Raw genomic sequence first — 23,052 nt, 5'->3', positions numbered from 1 at the left:
TGAATATAATATAATATAATAAATAGAATATTCTCTACTACTTTTCCTACATTTATTTCATCTTAAAAACCTTAAAGCACATTTATATACTTTAGCATTATATATTTAAAGTGGATTTATTTCCACGAAAAAACATGATCTGTTTTGTAAACTATATAGTAATATGTACAGTAACAACATGGTAGTAATATACAGCAATTTGGATCATTTTTTTATACAAAATTAATACATTACATGTGTTATTCTGTTAAAACTGTATAAAAATTAAAAACAAATTTGTCATATTCTGTAAAACCTCAAAAAGAAGCCCATGAGCTCTTTACCCTTGGGGCTTCTTTTAGAGATAGACTTCCAATTAAGATTATTTTGCTAAACCCAAAACGGTTTTTACCAAAATCAAGGATATAATATATTAATGTTTATAAACAATGTTTTTGTGATTGTATCCCATGCTTATCTGATATAATAATAATACTGTATATTGTAATTATAGTTGGAAGACAGCAGACAACAAAATTATCAATGCAGGTTAAAATTAAGCTCTGTCTACACTATCAAATTAGTTTGACAAAAAAAAGTGTGATGTGCCAAGTATGTGTAGTGATATGACATCATTATGTCCATAATTATGTGCATAACATTACATTTTTTTGTCACATAAAGTTTGATAGTGTAGACAAGGCTTTAGGCTTTGTTATATTGTTTGTCTTCCGTATTATCAAAATCAAACCTTTGATATTTTGGCCGCATTTCAAGAAAGAATTTATAGCTCGGCCAAATAACCCCATTAGGAATATTAGCTTTTGCCGAAAGCAGAACACGATCCAAATATTTGTTGGGAAGTTCTATATTATTATACCATAACTTTGTTTTGTGTATTTATTAACACTTTTTAACAACCTGAGAATTTACAATATCTAAACACAGAGGTAGTACATTAACAATTTTCTTTCATATAATAACTAGAGTCCCAGTCACGGATTATTGTTTTTGGAAAAATGCCCAAATTTCAACAACTGGTTGCTTTGAACACAGTATACTCGCCAGAGAACAGTTTATTTGCTTAAACATTTCTAAATTTGGAAGGTTAAAGAAAGGATGTCAAGTATTGAAAACAATTTTATAGTATCACTTCAGTGTCTTTAATGTCGGACAAATTGTTGGCGCATTCTGTATATAGTTTTTAAAAAGTGAAATTACTGTACTGTTTAAAATTGATTACTCTATTATAAATTTGTTTTGTTTTTATACAATTCACTAATTCTAAAAGCGATGTTTATTCTCATATGATAGCACAGATTTTTTTAACCAAACATAATATACACACAAAAACAAAGATTGTGCATAGTTTGAAATAATTTGACCTATGACCTATAGTACATGACCTATTTTATTGCAGATTTTTTTTTCATAGCATTTGTAACTAGGAACAATTATTGGTGGTAAATTCTGTTTTATTTAAAACAGCTATATAATTTTATACTTGGGCACAATTTCATAGACCCTACTAAGTGGCTAAAACATGTATTGCGCAATCTTAATGCAGTTGTTAGGCTACGCATGAAAAAGGCGGCATTAAGGTTTTGGCTGCGGAATAGAGGTGTTAAGATGACACACACCACAGGTTGGATTTTGATCATTATCCACCAGCCTACAGCATCAAACAAAATTCTAAAAATGTTTAACATGCACGGCACATGATTAAAAATTAACCAATCAAATGACGGTATGCACACTATTCCATAAAATATGATATATTCTAGTTTTTACACACTCAGCACTCCTCTTTAAAAGGGAGTCTTAAACCGTAAACCAGTGATTTCATCTGATTGTACTAATACTTGGGTTTGGCGCAGTGCTACATCTTCATCTATCGTTGTTTACTGTACTGTGGGATAAAAAAGTTGAAAATACATTATTAAACTACTACTATTGGCAATATTTTAATAATAAAAATACAAATATTATTTAACAGAAGTCGCAACTTCTTTCCATTTTTTTACTGTCAAAGGCTAACAGAATTTGGATTTATATTCTGCTAAAAATTTATACTATTATTAAATACTGTATTCATGAAATGTTTCTTACCCAAGTCATTTGTTAAGTGGACGTTTATTAGATTTTTGGTTGCCATCAAGATACCACACAGTAATAGCATACCTTAATGACGAGAGATAATAATAATGCTTACTATAATTATCCATTTGATTGGTTGTTGCATTGTAAACAGGGTTATCAGAATTCAAACACATTTTTTTTTTTATCTCACTTTTTATAACCATAATTCAATTTCAATTCGACATTTTTATTCCGCTAAAAATTTATACTATTATAGGTGGATAGGTGGACCTAATTATAGGTGGATAGAATAATAGGGTATCAAAAGACTTATGGAAAGGTTTTTGAACTGCCCCAGAGGAGGATTTGGGGTTTCACTTTTTGGAATTTGCACTTTTACACAGGTTTTAAACTACACTAATTTATTGCAAACTTCCCTAATGTTGGGAACCTTTTCTAATATAAGACTACATTTATTTTTATTTTATTTATGTATTTAGGCATATGTAGCCAAGGATTACCAATAGTAAATAAATCACTGTCCTACTAGATATTTGGTAATCCCCCTGATACATGGGCTATTTTGTGAACAAGTTCACCGGGGTAACCCCCTCTCGAACGATGAACTGGGTTTTTGTGCACATGGATTATAACTGTGTACACTGGACCTATGGTTTATAGTCCTTATCCGAGAATACTTGTTCCACCACCAGAACTAAGAGCGATTCGGCCTCGAACCCATGCCGATATTGTTTAGGTACGGCAAACAGCGCCCCTGCGTTAACCGCTCGGTTGTTTATTGCACATTGTAAAATGCTTTGTAGGCATACCTTGTAGCATAGGCTGGAAGAACCTCATGTGGATTTCTTCTGTCAGAGTAGAAGAACAATAAGCGATTGAAAAGTGGAGGGATTTTAGCTTCAATGTCAGTTCCTTCTGGATACACCTTTAGCAAGCCTCCATGTTTCTGTCAAAAAGAAAGAACTGAAAATAGTCACGGTTAAATTGTCTATTATATGTCACCCGTGACGGCGGATAAAATGTGTACAGCAACTAAGTTTGCTCTTGTTTAATCCTGTCACCTTCGTGGGTTTTGTTATGTTTTATTTATAAATGAAATGAAATACAAAACATATAATAATTGTGTTGCCCACATAAAAAGTTTATTTATAGAACGAACCAAAAAGAGATACTGTAATTTGTCAAGAGATACCATTTCTTGACAACCAGTTCAGTACTGTACCCTAATTCCAGTAGACACCCTCCTCAGGACATCCCTCTTTTGGGAAACTCCCCTTTGTCCTTTGAGACACATTCTATTCAAAGTGCACTCCTGTTTAAGGTGACACTTTCCAGTGAAACAACCTATGGCAATATAATGTTTAACACTATGTCAACTCATATTTGGATATTATATTATATATTTGGGATACGCAAGGTGACACTTTCCAGTGAAACAACCTATGACAATATAATGTTTAACACTATGTCAACTCATATTTGGATATTATATTATATATTTGGGATACGCAAGGCGACACTTTCCAGTGAAACAACCTATGGCAATATAATGTTTAACACTATGTCAACTCATATTTGGATATTATATATATTTGGGATACGCAAGGTGACACTTTCCAGTGAAACAACCTATGGCAATATAATGTTTAACACTATGTCAACTCATATTTGGATATTATATTATATATTTGGGATACGCATGGTGACACTTTCCAGTGAAACAACCTATGGCAATATAATGTTTAACACTATGTCAACCCATATTTGGATATTATATTATATATTTGGGATACGCAAGGTGACACTTTCAGTGGCGTAACAGCAACAGTATGAGCTCACTCTTAAACCAAGGGGCTTATAGGGGGCCCCTGAGCAGGACCTGGAGGAGAAATAAGGCATTAAAATATGCTGAAAAAGACTAAAAATGCCCAAGGCCTACAGCATTGGAGGGCCTCTTAGCAACTCTAAACCAGGGGTTTCATGCCTCTACCTTACATCACTGAACACTTTGTTGGGTCCCAAAGCTGTCTACCCAAAGATAAAGTGAGTCTACTATATAAGTCGAAAGTGATATGTAGTACGGAACCCTTTATGGGATCTAAATCATTACAAATAATTTAGTTTCTATTGCTAATAGTAAAAACAACATACATTTTTATTACTTACCGAAACATCCCAATTTCTGTTGAGGTAATAAATGCAAGTAATACAACGTCCATCGTTATTTGGATTGTCTACATGGCGTACATAATGTGTACCGTTGCCAGGGTAACAAGCAATCATTGCCTATTGGAAGAAAATTAAAATTTATTTTCGGTTTCCTATTGTGGTACATATTGTCTCCCAAAAATTAAAATTAATAAAATCAAACTTTGAATACTGTAGGTCATTTTGTAGTTTTAATCAAGTTAATCACTTCTGTAGAAAAAAAACCCCAAAAAATAATGTTTTCACTTATAAAATGACAAAATAAACGGTTAAATTAAATTTTTAAAAACAGTGGCTGACATCCAATTTTTGCTTTGAATTACATTTTTTTCAGGGAAAATTGTTTTTTTCCCAATCCAGTTTTTGGTCAAAGTGAATAATTATTATGTGAAAATAAGATGGCATATTCAACAAACACTATATCTTGAACTATTTCCTCGAAAATTCTATCAACGCTGAGGGCAGTATGCACTCTGGTTCGGCAACTTGTGATTATTAAGAGTACTACTGTTGTTAACCTATATTTTTTGACATTTATTGTGTTATTGACATATAAATTTATTGTAAACATAGTACTTTCATTTTGAGTTTTATTGCAATTCAACTTTTACCACTTTTACCTTGCACTTGGAATTAAAAAAATGGATGGTTTTCTGTCAAGGTCAAATTAATTATTCGTACGTCTTTTCGTTGCGTCATAGTGGGAACCAAGCCTTATTGAATAGATGTCCTTTGCTTAATGAACATTCTTAGTTCAAGTTTAAAAAATTTGTTTTTCCTTTGATAGTGATTGATTCTGTTGACTGTTATTTAACCGTGGTTCCCACTAGTGATGCAACGCAGCGACGTTTTTACGCAAAGTGTTGTATTGCATCACCCTTTCTATATTATTAGAAACAATGTAGTTTCTACTGCTTAGTAAAAACAACATACATACATACATACATACATACATACAACAGTGCTGCAAACATCACAGGTTTGATTTCACGCAGGCGGGGGCAAACACAATTATTGGAAGGGAATTCGTTATGTTTTGTAGGTTGCGTCGCTAGTGGAAACCAAGCTTTAACGTTCATGTCCTTGTTGCAGGCAAATAGCAGTCCAAAAAAAACCCACTAGGTAGGACTGAATTTAATAGAATAGAGGGCAAATTTCAGGAGCAGATCCAGGATTTTTTAATAGGGTTGTGTTAACATATAACATTAAATGTGTATCTATTAAATGTCAAAAGGGGCAAAGCGCAGACCAGCTCTAATTCTTCCCTGAAATTGAAGGTGAAACATAAAATAAATGAAGTTCTATTCTTGTAATGTCTGCTAATTTGAAAAGAGAACAGTAAACGAACGTGACATTGATTTGGAATGTAAACAACATGAGAGCAAATACATGATAACATTTAACATTTTATCTTATCTACTGTTGTTTATTTACATTAGAGGCATTTTAGCATGCATAAAAACCCTTTAGTAAAATAGTATAGTGATAGTTGCGCTAAATTGATTGTGGTCCGATTTTGCAATGTGTTAAACATTAGTAAGCCGAAGTAATAAATTATATTATTTCAGTTAGTAGTTGAATGAAAATGTTTAAAAAGAAAAAAATTTTAATCTGAAAGTTCTATGGATTAGAAAGTTAAAGATGTATTGTCCCTTTGTCAAATTCCAAAAAAAAAAAAAGATTTTGAAAAAAAGTGGGTCATTTTGAAGTATCATAATAGTTATTAATTTTCACCAAAAATGAGTCGAAAAAAAAATCATTTAACTGAAATACAGACGTTTTTTGGTTCAATCTATCGAAACATATCCCATAATGCAACGCGCTTATTTGGCTACTCTGTATGCATAATAATAAAACTTCCTCGCGATCTGTGTGAAAACACCTTCTCATCCGTAACGAGTTGTAAACAATCCTAATTAGCATCACGCATAATGTATACTCATGGTTTGAAATCTTTGTTTACTTTTGCTCTGGACGATTATCCAGACGAAATGTAATCAAATTAATTTAGCTGTTAATTACGTAAAATTGTTGTTTTTGGCTCGAATTTCGACTTAAATTGAATAACTAATATTTTGACCTTCATTTGTTTGTGTTTCAAGGGACAATACATCTTTAAGCATCATAAAATGTTAGTATTTTTATTGGCGATCCATTTTGATTGTGAGGTGGGGTTGGGGGCGGACACAAGGCATTGGCAGTAAACAAACTTATAGGGGTGGGTCTGTCTTTTGAAAACTGAGAGGGATTTGTACCACTGGTGGCAACCTTTTTACTCTACTCTACATATTGTCGTGGAATAAACACTAGCGTTTGTATGGTGTATATGAAGGGTGTACGTTAATATCTTACCTTTGTTCTACCATTAATATTATAATCTTCTAGTTTACCATTGCACATTGCTAATATAGAGTCTAAAAATGAAATTAAGTAACGTAAGTTTGTACAGTCTGGTTCATCACCATTCCTCCAAGTGATTTGATCTCCTCGGATCTTACTGGAATCGTCACTCCTACTACGAACTACTTGACCATCTTGAAACTGACCACTGGAATGCATATCTTGGACTTCTTTGAGAATTGCCAGCCCACGACTTTCTTCTAAAAACTTATCGAGAACAAAAATGCCTCGCTCGGTCAGAGAATTTACCACTCGTTTGACCAACGTGTTAAGTATACCGCCTCTGTTACCCATTTCTTGCGAACCACCTGGCATCGGTGTCTTTCCAAAATCTTTATTCGGTTTTAATGGGTAACCAGAACCAAGTCTTTCTCTGAAAAGCGCAGAATCCTTTTGAATTTGAGATTGCAGATCACTGGGAGATTGGTTGGGGTCCTCAGGCACCTCGTCAAGTGATGCTGTTTGGAAAGATTGATTAACACTAGCAGTACTACTACTTGATGATACACTAGACGAAGAACGGCTTGTTGATAAAGAGGATGAGGAAGAGGCAGAATTCATACTTGAAGTACTTTCCTTTCTTTCAATTTCTTTTACTAATGACTGGTCATTTGTAGTGTCTACGGTCCGGCCATTTGATTGAGTTTCAAACTCGCTGGAATCGCCAAGAGAAAAATGTACCTTAGGCCTAGCCGCAGTTGTGTCATTCGAACTGGCAGCTTCCAGCAACACACGTGCCTGATCATCGTTCAATAATGTCCCCGACACCGGGCCTGGCTGCTTGTCTTTCATGCACTGGACTTTATGCCTTTTCCAGTCGAGTTTTTGGTGTTCCTTGCAACAATATCGGGCAATTTTACATTGACCACATAGGCGAAGGTTGCTCATAGCGTTACATAAGTGCACAGAACAAACTTCAACCCCGTCATTTCCCTCTTTCTGTATGTCACGTACACCATTTTGCGTTTTTGTCGTATGCGCCATTTCGCGATCATTACATACAAAATGTAAACATTGGCCCACATGATCAGAATCGGAATCGGAATCAATCGGCCACAATATCGACGACTAGTCTCGTCTCGTAGCCTTGACATCCAGCCGTTACGTAGTAAAACAGATATCCTCTTTTTTTTTTAGTTCCAATTTCAGTCTATTTCTGTATTTTATCTTTTATTATTATATTATGTGAAAATACTGTCTGCTAAGTTATTCATTCTCAAAAATTGAATCGAAACCGGGATCGAAAAAATATACATGAAAAAAAAAACCCCATAAAGTCAACCATGCAGAAGCCTGTTTGTTTTGTCTGTCAGTCACCTAGTTTTTGATTAAATTTAACCGTTTATTTTTGTCTTTTACGTCAATATAAAGTGAAATCTTTATTTTATTTCGGTTTTTGTTCTATGGAAACTATTAATACAAAATTTCACCTTTACACCAAACACCTTTAATATTATAATATGTTTTTTTGTACGACGGACACATACATTAAATCTACAACATCCATATATTAATAACATTATTATTATTAAACAATGTGGACTACACTCGGTTCTCACGTAGACCATCAAAATGTACATGCGCAATAAATCAAACGGCGCTATCTTTAGTTGATAAATTACTAGAGGAAACATGATACGTGACGTAAAAAAACCACAACACAGTAATATTTAGGTTAATTGAATTTTGTAAACAAGTGGTATAAAGTAATATTTCGGACTAGCACGGGGTGGTGCGGCATGACACGGAATTCGCGTCGGATATATCGACGTAAGGACGATATCGTCGTTTGCGACAACACGCCGCCGTACACAAATACTGTATAACGTAAATCTTCTAATAGTAACCCACACTCTAGTAACACCCGTTCTAATAGTAACCCACCTTATAAGTCAATCTATAATAATAATACCCCACTACTCTAATTAATAGTTACACATATGGTGTTAATATTAGAGTCACAAAAACTATTGACAAAATTACATTAATGCAGCCGTATTTTGAAAATAAGGAGATAATGCATGTTGATCTCGGGAGAGGATTGAGTGTTTTTGAGTTTATAATAAAGGTAGAGTTCAACCAAATTTGTTTATTCGTACTGTTTTATTATTTTGCTATGAGCTGTCCGGAAAAGTTGGGGGTGGGTTAGGCCTACTATTTTCAGGTGCCTAATTTAAAGATTAGTCATAGTAACCCACTACTGTAATATTATTAACCCCCCTTCTAAAATAGTAACCCACTATAAAAAACAATCAAAGAAATAACACATGGTTACAATTAGAAGATTTACGGTACTATTTTTATGCAATTATACCTGATGATGGACTAGGCCTATGCCCGAAACATGTCGTGTTAATACATTTTATATTGAGGCAGTTTTGATTTTGCCCGTACTAGAAAATTCTGACGTGTACCACAAGTTACGTAATGAATACTGTATAACAATTTCAGATAATAATATACCCGGTTGAAAGTTCACCACCTCATTACATTTTGATTTGACTATTTCAGATAATAACTTGCCAGGACAAATAAGAAATATACATGTTATATGTGCAGTGAAATACATATTATAAAGTATACATCAACTTAGCTTAACTTTTACCAAGTAAAATGGGTATAGTAGGCCTACTTAGTAGTTATAATAGGTAGCTGCCTACTAGTATAGTATGGTATTTTTTTTGTACGCACACGAAAAAAAGGGGGAGAGGAGAGAATACTCTGTATCGATCGTTAAATAGTGCGTATTATTTGATTGACCCACAATCGGCAAATCAAATGACATGATTTTATTTAGGTGTTATATAGGTAATAATTAATAAGGCATAATCATTTATAAAGGAAAAATCGTTTCCCTATAGTATATAGCATGGAGGAATTATTTCGAATATATAGATGATGATGTGCTGCGGTATTAGGAAGTTACCAAATTCGCATTTGGTAATTTCGAAAATTTTTTAAGTTATTTATTCGTATAAAATACAATAATAATTCGTGTCCAATCGCGTTTTTAATGCATGCATAATAATACAGTATTTATACGTTTTTTCCAAATAAAATTTTGATCTACGACGAAAGAGGGCGAACTGTATGAAAAATAAAAACATCACATTTTGTCATTTTGTCATTTTGAAGGTTGTGTCTCTCGTGACTTTTGTACGAAACACCTCGCTGTTTTAAAATAAATGAAAAGGTATGTATTTTTAGTGTACACTAAATCAACTAAATCTATTTGAGAAATATTTAATAATGATGTACTTTATGTGCCAAAAAAGGCCTAGCTAGGCACTAGGCTAGGCCTAGCAAGAAAGAATTATATAATTCAGTCCACGGCCGGCCAGAGACAGGGGCCAACAACCCAACCTACTGTGCAACGCCTAGAGGCCTAGCTAAAAAAATGTCATGTGATGTCCCTTATGTTTGGTGACCTCGTACTCATTGTAAATTCCCGTCCTTGGACATAATTAGAGGTTTCCTTATCAGGTATAACAATTACAGTATACTTGTTTGTTTGGTTTTCTTCTACCTTATATTAAAGAATTATTGTAATATAGTCAAAGAATATATATCACAAGAAGAATGAGTATTCCGCGATTTTTGCATGAGAAATTTGTAACTAACAGAGAGCTCCAGAGAGTGATGCCCGCCCTAATAAGGGCGGGTGTATACATACTAAATAAGACTTGATTTAATAGATATTATACATGTCACATTAAATAGAATTATGATAATATATTTTGCAATTGTAAACTATTTTATAATACATATTTATTAACAAACTAGTGTACATTCACTTTTACAGATAATTATTTACTAACATGCTAAATTAGTTCACAAAAAAGGCCTAACACAGCAACACCAAAAATCAACGAATCGTTACTCAGCACGGCCTATTCTTTACCATTGCCGCGTACTACTCTACGTCCGGTAAATTAAGTATTGTTTTTATGATATAAATTAGTATAAAATACATGTTATTAACAGGATAAAATGTTAAATCATTAACATTTATTTGTTTTACCAGAAACAAGTTAAAACTATCCTTCGTGAAAACGCGTAAACACCAACACGCCCGGTCACGCTATCGTAGCGCCTGGTTGATAAAGCGAACTGTTTATATGGCAGTTTTTACTAAATAAATTGCATAAAACGAACAATTAAATATCCAAACAGCATTTAACATGATGTTGGCATGTAGTTGATAACATTTTTTATCATGAAAATACTACCGGTGGTCCAGCCTTTGATTAGTGAAACCGTCACAAAAAGTTGTATACATCCTAGATACATCCTCACTTATGGCGGCGCCCTACCACATGGACAATATTACTGTTACAGGGAAAATCGCGGATTGCTCATTCTTGTTATATATATTCTTTGATATAGTGCAGTACTAGCTAGTCTATACTAGGCCTAGGTTAGCATATTCTTTAAAAACTTACGAAAAAAAAACTTGTTTACAGGTAAAAATTCATCAAGATGGCAGAAGATGACAGTGACGAAAGAATTATGGAAGAAGAGGAGGCCATGATACAGTCAATGAATGACAATGAACCAATAATATACGACATTGAAGACAGGTTTGTGATTGATTAACTGTAGGTCTTCTACACCAGGATAATGAGAGAAGCACAAACAAGACAGGGTTTTACAGTATAAAATGTATATTTGTCATCCCCCTCTCCATAAGTAAAATAAATGTCCCCTTCCCCTCCCCCTTTGAATCTATTCTTAAGCTATGTCTACACTATCAAACTAATTTGACAAAATAATGTGATGTGCTCAAATATGGTAGTGATATGTCCAAATATGGTAGTGATATGACATCATCATGTCCATATATGGGTACATCACATTTTTTAGTCACATGATGTTTGATACTGTAGGCAGAGCTTAACATGGATGTCTATTTAATAGTGTTTATTTTTAGCTGTATTCAGTTTAAATTTTACAGTTGAATTCTCATTAAAAGAAAAAATTTAAAAACTTGTTGTGTTTATAAATTAATAACCACATGCTTACAATAAAAGAAAAATACTTCTGATTTTGTTCTTTTAGATATAATATAGCATATATCATATTTTACATATTTGGAGTAACATCAGTCTTGCCATGGAATATGTTTATCACAGCAAACAAGGTATGAACAAGATTTTAATCAGGCTACAAATTAAATCATTTCAATTATCATGTACTTGGCTCTACTATTAATATTTCTTTTATTTTTTCAGTATTACAATGTTAAATTTCAAAATGTCAACAATACGAATGAACACTGTACTGTACCAGATAATGAAAACAAAACGTACCTTCAAAACAGCTTTGAAAATTATTTTGCTTTGGCGGCTATGATTCCACAAGTTATCTCCCTCACCATAACCACAATATTGCAACATTCGTAAGTTAAATTTTTGTATTTTAGAAAGAGATACCGTATTTATTCGAATACACGCCCTGCTTTGAATAAATGCCTCCCCTGAATAAACATCATCCGGCCTTTATTTATTTCCTCGAATAAAGGCAATAAATAAATAAAATAAAAAATAATAAAACAATAAATATGGTAGTTCTGTAATATTCTAGAAAATGCGAAAAAATGTAAACATTGGTTTTCAGTCAAAATTGATTTATAGTGTTCAATCATGCCTATCACATTACAAAAAAAAAATCTCGCCTTGCCTTAGTACCCTAAGCCTGGTTTCCATAAAATCGCTACATGACAGAGCGTAGCGATTCAATGGAAACGCTAGAATTTATCGGGGATCTAGTACGCGAGCGCTAAATTTTCTTTGGTACGCGTATACGATTCATCACACACAAAATCGGCAAAGTTGAACATGGTTGAACTTTTCCGATTTGACTGCGATGAATCGGGGAGCTCCCCGATTGCGTCGGCGACATCTGCGCGTGCAGCGATTTTAATGGAAACGCTGTAGCGATTTTAATGGAAACGCTGTAGCGGTTTTAATGGAAACCAGGCTTAAACTGTTGAAATGTGAAAGCAACAAATACATATACTGAAGTAAATCATACAGTAAAAGTAATAACAGAAAACAGCCAAATGCTAAAAAAAATCTGAAAAATGTACCACAGTACAGCATTTGATTTATGTTTTTGAATATAACAAACCGTCAAGCGTAAACTATGCCAACTAAGTCATGAGATAAACAAAAACATTGTCCCTGTATTCAATTGACAAATTCTAAAAAAAAAGTAATAAAAAAACAGTCATTGTAACTGCAATCAAATACAGTTAGTTCCTCATAGATACTGAAACTATCAACATACATACATGTATTATAGAAACCCTTCTATTTTTGGAAGATGATGTCATCATTTTAGCGGAAGTTTCAACTATCTAATACTTAACCTTGTCTACCTTTGCAGTAAACTATTTAAAAATACTTAATGCGTTTATTTTACAACCTTTTTATGCCATCAAAATTGTACAATGTAATCAATACTGTACAAATATTACTTGTTTTTATTTTCAGTGTGTCAGTTAAAACACGGATGCATGTGTCTATACCGGGAATACTTGCACTGTTTGTATTGACCACTATATTGACCGTGGTGAACACAGATGATTGTAAGTTGTGTTTAATAATTAGACATAATAAATAAGACACTATCGCTACAATTTTTAAAAACATTAAAATCATTGTTTTAAATGTATGTTTTATGGTTATAAATATGGTTTTTTTTTTTAAAGAGAGAAACAATGCACTACCTTTAGTAGCTCAAGCTGAATTTCGTGGACGGATTTAGGCCGCGTCTAGCTAGGTTTGATTTTGTTGGCCTCTTGGTTATCTTGATGCACTTACCTATCTAGCCAATTTAATTAATCTTTTATCTTGACAGGGCAAGAAATATTCTTCATTACCACATTAATTTCAGTAATTCTTGTGAATGGTGAGTTTTGAATTTATAATTTAAAAAACTTTTATTTTTGAAGCCCTTATTAAAACAACTTTTATTTTCGAAGCCCTTAATGTTTACAAATTACAAGATGTTAATCATGCATTAACATCTACTGTTGTTAATTTTTTTTAATTTAATAATAATATTTTATCATAATAGTTTTAATTATTAAAAATATTAAAATAGATAATGAATTTGTAGCTGTATCGTTAATGCTTTTCTTCTTGTATTTTAAACAGTATTATCTGCTATATTTTGTGGAACTGTATTTGGTCTAGGAGGTGTATTTCCACCCAAGTATACGCAAGCCCTGATGGGTGGACAGGGACTAGGAGGTGTTCTTCCAGCCTTGCTTAGTATATTAACCACCGCAGGTAAAGATTGCTTCTAGCCGATTCTTGGTACTGTCTCTGTTATTTTTACAGTATAATATAATAGGAAAATTCTTTGATACAGAATAACATATTTTTCACATGTGACACCTGTATCATAGTTCCAAGCCTAACACAGTATATGTGTAACATGTGATGCCTGTATTGTAGACTATAAACCAACAATAAAATGTTAAATGTGCCATATGTGATACATATGTAACACTGTATTACAGAAATTCCTTATGAAACTGGACATATTTTCTTGCACAAATTTCAAATTAAATTTGCGCAAGGATTTCCTTGTGCAAATCGTTCAAATTGCGTATAACTAATATTTAAATGAAAGATTAAATATACACTTTATTATATTAAACCATGTAAAATATTTGTTTTGTCTTTTAATTCTGTGTGTTTATTTTCTAGTGAGTAATAATCACTGTGTCAGTGCATTTATATATTTCTCGTGTGCTGTACTGTCAGTGGTTGCAGCATTTGTTGCCTTTCGAATTCTTATCAAGTTAAAGTATGCGGATGCATTCCTCAATCAAATAGGTAAATTTTGATATCCTTATTTTTTCTAATACATTTTTTTTCTTATTTATAGACTATAGGGAGCTTTTAGTTGGCGACAACTTAGATATATTGTGTACTTATCAAATAAATAAAGCCTTTATATTTCCAAAAGAACCTAAAAATTAATTAACTAATAATTATGAATTATAGGCAAAAATGTACATAAAACTGAGGACGCTATAGGAAAATCACTCATGCATGCATTTTGGTCCAACAGGTTTATTCTTAGACAGTATCTCAGTAGTTGATTTTTTAAATTAAATTGGTTTTTTTTCAAGGCCTAATGGCCAATTTACACATACGAGCAGTAATGGTAAGCACATGGAATCTGTATTAATCCTGAGCGGAAACAGCCTGTCCTCTTCATGTTGTGTGTAAATAGTCATAAGAAATAACATAGATTCTATATTTTTATTACCGTTACCGCTCGTCTGTGTAAATTGACGTTAATGTTACACAATACAATGTCTTTTTCTTTTATAATTGTTTCAGATTTAAAGAGTAAACGTTTAGAGTTGAGTGACAGCTGGGAAACTAAGCTTACCTTGAAACCACCTTTTGTATTCATTTTTAAAGAGGTAAACTAAAGCTCTGTTTACACTATCAAAGTAAAGTATGATGTGGCCAAAAATGGTGGTGATATGCCTAAATACTGTACTGATATGACATGATCGTGTCCATATATGGGCACATCACATTTTCAGTGAGGTAATAAGTCATTGACATTCAGCCTTATTCATGATTTTTAGTCATCAAACTTATCCTTGGCAAATACACAGTTCAGGTATATTTATTGTAAAAAAGACTAACAATGCCACGAATAGACGAAAGGCTGAATCCGTAACAATTATACACTACAGTCAACTCTCCCAATACCGGACACCTTTGGGCTGGCATAATATATCTGTTTTTCCTGAAAGTCTGGTATTTAGAATGTGTTTTTAATGGTAAAAATGAGTTTGGGACGTTTTGAACTTCGGGAAAGTCTGGTTTTGGGAGAGTTTCTGGTTTTAGAGAGTCCGGTATTAGGAAATCATAAGAAAATATAATTATGTAAAATGTATAGGCAATTATATGAAAATATTATTTTTTGTTTGTATAGATTCTAAATCCTGCGACTTTAGTGACGTTGGTATTCTTGGTGACTTTAACCTGTTTTCCTGGCCTCACATCCAGTATTCAATCCATCAGAGATCCCTCAAACTCATGGACAGGCAAGTTAATAATAATGGTTCATTCTTATATAGCACATATAAGCAAGCTCTCAATGCGCTGCACATTATTACACACAAATGGAACCATACTCTACCTATGGTTTCATGCAACGTATGTTGAATAGTGGTAACATCCTTGTTGCTTGTGTTTGCAAACATATGCTCCATGGAGAAGCATTCTTTATACTTAAGTTTAGATTTTTCTTTTTCTGTTAATAAGTTTATTAATATGGATGATATTTCCGAAATAAAAAGAAATTGAATTGAATAATGCAGCTACAGTAGTAATCAGTGCAAAGTTGTGGAGAGAGGCAAATGTAAGTAAAGTGTCTTGCCTAAGGATACAAGCAATGCGGTGAGAGTTGGATTTGAACAACGATCAAATCCAACACTGCACCACACGCCCTTAATGATTATATTTTGTGTAGTACTTACTTGCTTTGTTTGTTTGTTAGCATGATAGAGCCTACAATTTTCAAGTTATCATTCTGAATTTTTTGGTGTAAATAGATATATATATGTACAGAACATATTACTTTACAAAAAAAAAAAGAAAAATTGGTATTCTTTTAACATGGGCTGAAATATCAACATGCGCCCTCAATGGCAATATCTTGCCAAGTACTTCACTCAGTTTCTGAGTGTTTTCATTTAGTTTCATCTTGTAACTGATGTTAAAACTCAAATAAACAAAGTAATTTCTTATCAATTTTTTTCTTGTGTTTTATAGATGTGTACTTCACAGCTGTTACATGTTTTCTTTTATTCAATTTAATGGACTGGTTCGGTCGGTCTTTGACGGGTTTTTTACAATGGGTAAGAATTTCAACCTTTTTCCAGATTTAATGCGAAAGATTACAATCAAATTCAACAGGATATTTGATTTTGAAATACAGAATACTTTCATTATCATTTCTTTTTTATAGCTCACCCAACACATGACCTTTTTCTTAATGTTATTTTGATTGCATTGTATTTTAATATCTTTTATTGTCAGAGTCTGTAAATATATGTTATGAAACTTGATCTACAAATTGATATGATAATGGTAGTCTTATATAGCACCTAATACAATGTTTCGAAGCGCTTTACACACAAAAATGTTCCTATATTTTGTTGTTGTCACCTGACCTGCCAATTACAGGATGATAACACTAAGATACTGTAACAAATACAAACCACAATTTTACTTGCATTAATTATTGAGTTTGACCAAAGCAAGTGCAAAATCGTCGACTAGTAGCTACTGTATTTGCATAACATATAAATATGTAACTTAGAACCTGGCAGTGGCAGCATTTGCGACACAAAAAGTTGGTTACAATTTCTTGGAAATTCTGTGACCAAGTCTCATATAAGATTCAGGTACTGCCGCTGCAATTGCCGTCAGAAAAATTCAGAACTATTATTAGATTTGAACCAAATACCCTGGCGGTAATAAGCAAGTATGTAAACCACCAAGCCACAGTACCACTATAATCATATTTAATTTCTTTTTTCCCGCAGCCAAATGAAAACAGTCCAATGCTTCTAAGTATTCTAGTTGTTGTTCGGTTTGCTTTCATTCCATTGTTTATGCTGTGCAACATCAGTTCTAGTTCACTACCTCTAGTATTCAATCATGACGCTTATCCAATCATCTTTACCATCTTCTTTGCTGCTTCAAATGGTTATTTGGGCAGCTTGTGTATGATGTATGGCCCAAGGTAAGATAATTCATTTTCTATATAAATCAAGTACAGTAGAACCGCTATTGAATGGTTCGGGACACAGAATAAAGTGTCCCTTAATAGCTGTTGTCGTTAAAACATATTAGGGACTTTACGAAACACAACAGGAAGCCATAGGAGGGTGCTTGTGAATAATTTTTGCATGAGTTAAACAAAGTGGGCAAAAATTAGCGTGACTTCCGTCGTCTTAACTTCTTGAGAACGATAAAGTTGCCATTTTCCTGTTTATGGAAAACGACTAGAAATAATGTATATATAACCTTTAATATACAGTTAAAATTACACTTAAACATGGAATTTTCAAAACTCTAAATAATATTTGAAATTCTATTTTAATTGTGTAATGAAATAACATTTTTATTGTGTTAAAAGCGGCGTTTAAATGCGAGGCTCTATTAAAAAGGCTAGGCCTATGCTGTATCACCAGAGCCAAGCGATTCAAAAGTGCCCCGCGTCACGAGACAGGGGAGGGATTGGAGAGATATACTGCCGGTCGTCGTCTTCGCGCAATGGTGCGTAACTAATAAAACGCCTATGTTGTATATGATTTTACGCTCTAGCGAACACAGGATATTCGTCATCCTCCCCTAACTGTTTTCGTAAAGTCCCTAATAAATTACACCATATTCTGCGTTTAAAATGAAAGTGTCCCCTTAAGTCTCCTGAATAAGGGTGGCCCCATGAATAGTAATGGTTCCTGAATAGGGAATGTCTCCTTGATACAGTAGGAGCCTTAAGTCTCCTGAATAAGGGTGGCCCCATGAATAGTAATGGTTCCTGAATAGGGAATGTCTCCTTGATACAGTAGGAGCCTTAAGTCTCCTGAATAAGGGTGGCCCCATGAATAGTAATGGTTCCTGAATAGGGAATGTCTCCTTGATACAGTAGGAGCCTTAAGTCTCCTGAATAAGGGTGGCCCCATGAATAGTAATGGTTCCTGAATAGGGGATGTCTCCTTGATACAGTAGGAGCCTTAAGTCTCCTGAATAAGGGTGGCCCCATGAATAGTAATGGTTCCTGAATAGGGGATGTCTCCTTGATACAGTAGGAGCCTTAAGTCTCCTGAATAAGGGTGGCCCCATGAATAGTAATGGTTCCTGAATAGGGGATGTCTCCTTGATACAGTAGGAGCCTTAAGTCTCCTGAATAAGGGTGGCCCCATGAATAGTAATGGTTCCTGAATAGGGAATGTCTCCTTGATACAGTAGGAGCCTTAAGTCTCCTGAATAAGGGTGGCCCCATGAATAGTAATGGTTCCTGAATAGGGGATGTCTCCTTGATACAGTAGGAGCCTTAAGTCTCCTGAATAAGGGTGGCCCCATGAATAGTAATGGTTCCTGAATAGGGGATGTCTCCTTGATACAGTAGGAGCCTTAATTCTCCTGAATAAGGGTGGCCCCATGAACAGTAATGGTTCCTGAATAGGGGATGTCTCCTTGATACAGTAGGAGCCTTAAGTCTCCTGAATAAGGGTGGCCCCATGAATAGTAATGGTTCCTGAATAGGGGATGTCTCCTTGATACAGTAGGAGCCTTAAGTCTCCTGAATAAGGGTGGCCCCATGAATAGTAATGGTTCCTGAATAGGGGATGTCTCCTTGATACAGTAGGAGCCTTAAGTCTCCTGAATAAGGGTGGCCCCATGAATAGTAATGGTTCCTGAATAGGGGATGTCTCCTTGATACAGTAGGAGCCTTAAGTCTCCTGAATAAGGGTGGCCCCATGAATAGTAATGGTTCCTGAATAGGGGATGTCTCCTTGATACAGTAGGAGCCTTAAGTCTCCTGAATAAGGGTGGCCCCATGAATAGTAATGGTTCCTGAATAGGGGATGTCTCCTTGATACAGTAGGAGCCTTAAGTCTCCTGAATAAGGGTGGCCCCATGAATAGTAATGGTTCCTGAATAGGGGATGTCTCCTTGAATACAGTAGGAGCCTTAAGTCTCCTGAATAAGGGTGGCCCCATGAATAGTAATGGTTCCTGAATAGGGGATGTCCTAAAGGAGGGTTGCTACTGTATACACTATATTGCGCCGCAATTGAAATCTTTCATGCATAGTACAAAATGTTTAAAAAAAATAATTATGTACAAAAATATTCTTTCATAAATATTTTTTATATTCTGTATCATTTATTTTTCTTAGAAAAGTGCAAAAAGGCTATCGTGAAACTGCAGGCAACATGATGGCGCTTTTCTTGGCATTGGGATTGGCACTCGGCTCGTTGTTATCATTCGGAATGAGAATGATTATTTTAGATTAATTATAATTCTTCAAGGAGTTTTGTCTGTGTTGTATTTAATTGTCTTTGTTGTTCTGTTTGTTGATATTGTTATCAGTGTTGATTTAGAAACTGTATAATAAAAAGCCCATCCTACAGTGTGGACCAATACTGCAGCATAATCCCATCCTGCAGTATGAGGCCTCTGCAATAAACCCTCAATGCAATGCTGTATAAGCCACCCTGCAGTATGAGGCCTCTGCAATAAACCCACAATGCAATGCTGTATAAGCCACCCTGCAGTATGAGGCCTCTGCACTAAACCCACAATGCAATGCAGTATCAGCATTCTGCAATAAGCCCACAATGCAGTACTGTAAGCCTGTCCTGCAGTATAAGGCCTCTGAAATAAGCTCACAATGCAGTACTGTGAGCAACACACAGTACTGTAAGCAGCCCACAATGCAGTACTGAAGGCTGTCCTGCAGGCGTGTTTTTTTTTTCCAGGACGAACGTGGGCAGAAGTCATGAATAATTCATTACCTTAATTATTTTCTATTATAAAGAATTGAAAGATAGCTGATCTACTTCCTAAATATACTAAACCTAACCCTCTAAATAATCTTTCTCAACTATTAAAAAAAACACGGTCATGAAAGATCTCGAACCGAGGGCTTCAGCGTAATAGGTTAAAGCCTTTACCACTAGACCAAACATTTCGGTTGGCAAACGTTGTTTACACTAATTATTTAATCTCTCTGCATTCTTATACAGCGCCCTCTATAATGTTCCCTATTATGTCATAATTAATCATGAATTATTCATGATTTCTGCCCACGTTCGTCCTGGAAAAAAAAATTACGCGTCCTGCAGTATGAAGCCACCAGACAGTAGACCCACAATGCAGTATAATCTCTCTTTGCAGTATGTGCCCACTTTGTAGCATGAGCCCACCTGACAGTATGAAAGCCCACCCACAAACATTTTATGCACAAAATATATTTTATTTTTATTTCAAAGAGATAGCTGACTCATGGAGTTATAACTCCATGGCTGAACTCAACTTTTGTAGAAGATGGGATGGCATTATTTTAAAGCTTCTGATCTTAAATTTAATGAGGGGGAGGGTGTTGATTTTAAAGGGGATGGCAATATCATAAAAGGGAAAGTATTATCTTAAAGGTTCTGGTGTTAATTTGAAAGGGGATGGTTTAATTTTAAATGGGATTGAATTATGTTAAAGGGGAGGGATATTATGTTGAAGGGGATGTAATATTATCTTAAGGGGAGGGGCTATTATTTTAAAGGGAGGGACTATTATTTTAAAGGGAGGGGCTATTATTTTAAAGGGAGGGACTATTATTTTAAAGGGAGGGGCTATTATTTTAAAGGAAGAATTTTAATTTTCAAAGGGAAGTGTGTTATTTACTAGCTCAAACCATTACATTACCAATTTATTAAATGTTCTATTTTAACTTGAAAAAGTCTATATTTTTCTTATAATTTATTCTGTTACAATATTGTATTTAGTATAGTATATTCTCTCTACATTAAAAAACTTTAGTATTTGAAAATAATTAATAAAAGACCTAACTTACCATTATATATTCAGAATAAAACAGTATAATGCTGTAAAACCTCGAAATCTACAATTTTGGTAGGTCTTTTATAGGCCTATGGCAGTGAGAGAGAGAGAGGGGGGGGGGGGGGAGGAGAGAGAGAGAGAGAGAGAGGGGGAGGAGAAAGAGAGAGAGGGGGAGGAGAGAGAGAGAGAGTAGTAGTATTTAGTCCATATGCCAAAACACTCAATCTCTTGAGCTTAACCCAATTTATGTGCTTTCACAACTTAATCTATCAAGCGAAACCCAATTTAAAAACATTCATCCCCTGCACGAATGTGATGTAGAAGTGCGGTGAAGTCTTATGCTCAGTGATTTTAAGTTAGGTGCTAAAGTTCGGTTTTGAAATCCTCAATTTATTTTACAATTCAACCACCTTTTACTTAAGTTATGTAGGCCAATCTGGTATCCTCACTGCCATCCTAATTTCTGTTGACTATACCAGAGTGGTACCGCAAACTCCAATCCTGTGTACCCACCCCACTCCACTCCTCTCTATCAAAATTTTGGATTATTGCTGATTATTTAGTCCTTCTATGTGTTAACCTTGTTATATTCAAGCCTTATATAAAAACATTGATACTAACAATTGTACACTTTGATATGTTTATTGAGAATGCATAAAGGGATGTTCCTCTGCCAATTGCGGGTGTGTCCCCCTGCCAATTGCGGGTGTGTCCTTGTCGATGTGGTGTGATACATATTCACGTTTCATTTTTTTGTTTTTGTGTTAATTGTTTTGTTTGTTGGAAGGATGGTTAAACTACTGAATTGTTTTTTCTAGTTTTATTGGAATGAGTGAATTTTATTGTAGTTTTCTACTCAGCAATATATTGATGTTCAATTTTATATTAATAAAGTTTCATTGGATGAACTGTACTATTATTTCTGTGATGATTGAACGCATTTGTCTTGTCCATTCTTTTAAATTTTACTTGCTAAAATTAAGGAGGTACAGTATAAACTTCCATAGTGAAATGAAATGTTGGATTTGGCATTTTGTATACATAAATTTATCATGATTATACATATTAGTTTAAATTTTTTGATTTGAAGCTTTTTTGTCAATTTGTGGAACTTGAAAACTATGGTCTGGTAATATACAAAAGCAATTAAACAAATCAAAACTCATTTTGGCAAGTAATTTGGATATTATGGTAAAATAGTTGTTTTATCTGTTTTATATTGTTTGTTTGAAATAAAAGGTTTTCATGGCGAAATCAAATGTTTTCTCACTCCTGAGGACGATCAAAGCATATTGATCAAAACGTCAAGAAACAATACATGTAGTGTACCGTAAAAATTTATATCAATATTATCTGTTTTTTTGTTCAAGCTTTTTTAGCTTAAAATATGCTGGACAAAATATGTTTTTTATTTCAATTTGTTATGGTTAAGAAGTGATACTTTAACATTGGTTTCAGTTTTAATGAAAGGCAAAAGGAATATGACAACGATGTCACGTTTTATACGATGCCTGGACTGTTCAATTTTCCTTTGAAGGGTGTGAATATTTGTGAAGAACAAACAACTTAATACTCCAAAATAATATTTTTCTAATTCCATAAATTGTTCTCGTACTAGACTCTTGCAAACCAAAAGTTAAAAACCAGAATTAATGTCCACCCCAAATGTGTGACCCGTTTTGGTCAAGTTGCACTGTAGATTGAAGCTAAATTAATTCAAACTGCACAGGTAGATAATAATTAAAGTTAAC

The 23,052-nt window shown here is 34.1% G+C and overlaps 2 protein-coding genes across 4 annotated transcripts; one reads left to right on the top strand and one right to left on the bottom strand.

Annotated features, from left to right (window-relative positions):
• Nucleotides 1-26: 26 nt before the first annotated feature.
• Nucleotides 27-7,714, bottom strand: LOC140060109 (egl nine homolog 1-like). Of its 2 annotated transcripts, XM_072106184.1 has the most exons (5): nucleotides 6,640-7,714; nucleotides 4,246-4,365; nucleotides 2,889-3,025; nucleotides 2,089-2,160; nucleotides 27-1,888 (listed from the first exon to the last, which is right to left on the bottom strand). In XM_072106184.1, the coding sequence occupies exons 1-4, from the start codon at nucleotides 7,669-7,671 to the stop codon at nucleotides 2,094-2,096; spliced, it is 1,356 nt and encodes a 451-aa protein (XP_071962285.1). In that variant the 5' UTR covers nucleotides 7,672-7,714; the 3' UTR covers nucleotides 27-1,888; nucleotides 2,089-2,093. The 2 variants fall into 2 exon arrangements, with proteins under 2 accessions (XP_071962285.1, XP_071962286.1); XM_072106185.1 differs by lacking the exons at nucleotides 27-1,888; nucleotides 2,089-2,160 and having other exon boundaries at nucleotides 2,983-3,423.
• Nucleotides 7,715-9,824: 2,110 nt separating this feature from the next.
• Nucleotides 9,825-21,417, top strand: LOC140060837 (equilibrative nucleoside transporter 1-like). Of its 2 annotated transcripts, none has more exons than XM_072107189.1 (13): nucleotides 9,825-9,880; nucleotides 11,151-11,267; nucleotides 11,746-11,827; nucleotides 11,919-12,085; nucleotides 13,182-13,276; nucleotides 13,549-13,599; nucleotides 13,848-13,982; nucleotides 14,406-14,534; nucleotides 15,048-15,133; nucleotides 15,658-15,769; nucleotides 16,500-16,585; nucleotides 17,276-17,475; nucleotides 19,641-21,417. In XM_072107189.1, exons 2-13 carry the CDS (start codon nucleotides 11,167-11,169, stop codon nucleotides 19,756-19,758), a joined length of 1,362 nt encoding a protein of 453 aa, XP_071963290.1. In that variant the 5' UTR covers nucleotides 9,825-9,880; nucleotides 11,151-11,166; the 3' UTR covers nucleotides 19,759-21,417. The 2 variants fall into 2 exon arrangements, with proteins under 2 accessions (XP_071963290.1, XP_071963291.1); XM_072107190.1 differs by lacking the exon at nucleotides 9,825-9,880 and adding an exon at nucleotides 10,012-10,170.
• The last annotated feature ends 1,635 nt before the right edge of the window (nucleotides 21,418-23,052 follow it).

This window comes from Antedon mediterranea, chromosome 10, assembly GCF_964355755.1.
Source record: "Antedon mediterranea chromosome 10, ecAntMedi1.1, whole genome shotgun sequence".
Taxonomy (NCBI): Eukaryota; Metazoa; Echinodermata; class Crinoidea; order Comatulida; family Antedonidae; genus Antedon; species Antedon mediterranea.
This window is presented reverse-complemented; position numbering and strand designations above follow the sequence as displayed.

Bases quoted from the DNA above. Each gene is read 5' to 3' on its own strand.
- LOC140060109 (XM_072106184.1), bottom strand. From the start codon at position 7,671: ATGGCGCATACGACAAAAACGCAAAATGGTGTACGTGACATACAGAAA. The intron at 4,366-6,639 runs GTAAGATATTAA...TTCTTCCAATAG, and splicing joins ATATTAATGGTAGAACAAAG to GCAATGATTGCTTGTTACCC. The intron at 2,161-2,888 runs GTATGCCTACAA...CTCGTCATTAAG, and splicing joins CTTCCAGCCTATGCTACAAG to GTATGCTATTACTGTGTGGT.
- LOC140060837 (XM_072107189.1), top strand. From the start codon at position 11,167: ATGGCAGAAGATGACAGTGACGAAAGAATTATGGAAGAAGAGGAGGCC. The intron at 15,770-16,499 runs GCAAGTTAATAA...TGTGTTTTATAG, and splicing joins TCCCTCAAACTCATGGACAG to ATGTGTACTTCACAGCTGTT. The intron at 16,586-17,275 runs GTAAGAATTTCA...TTTTTCCCGCAG, and splicing joins TGACGGGTTTTTTACAATGG to CCAAATGAAAACAGTCCAAT.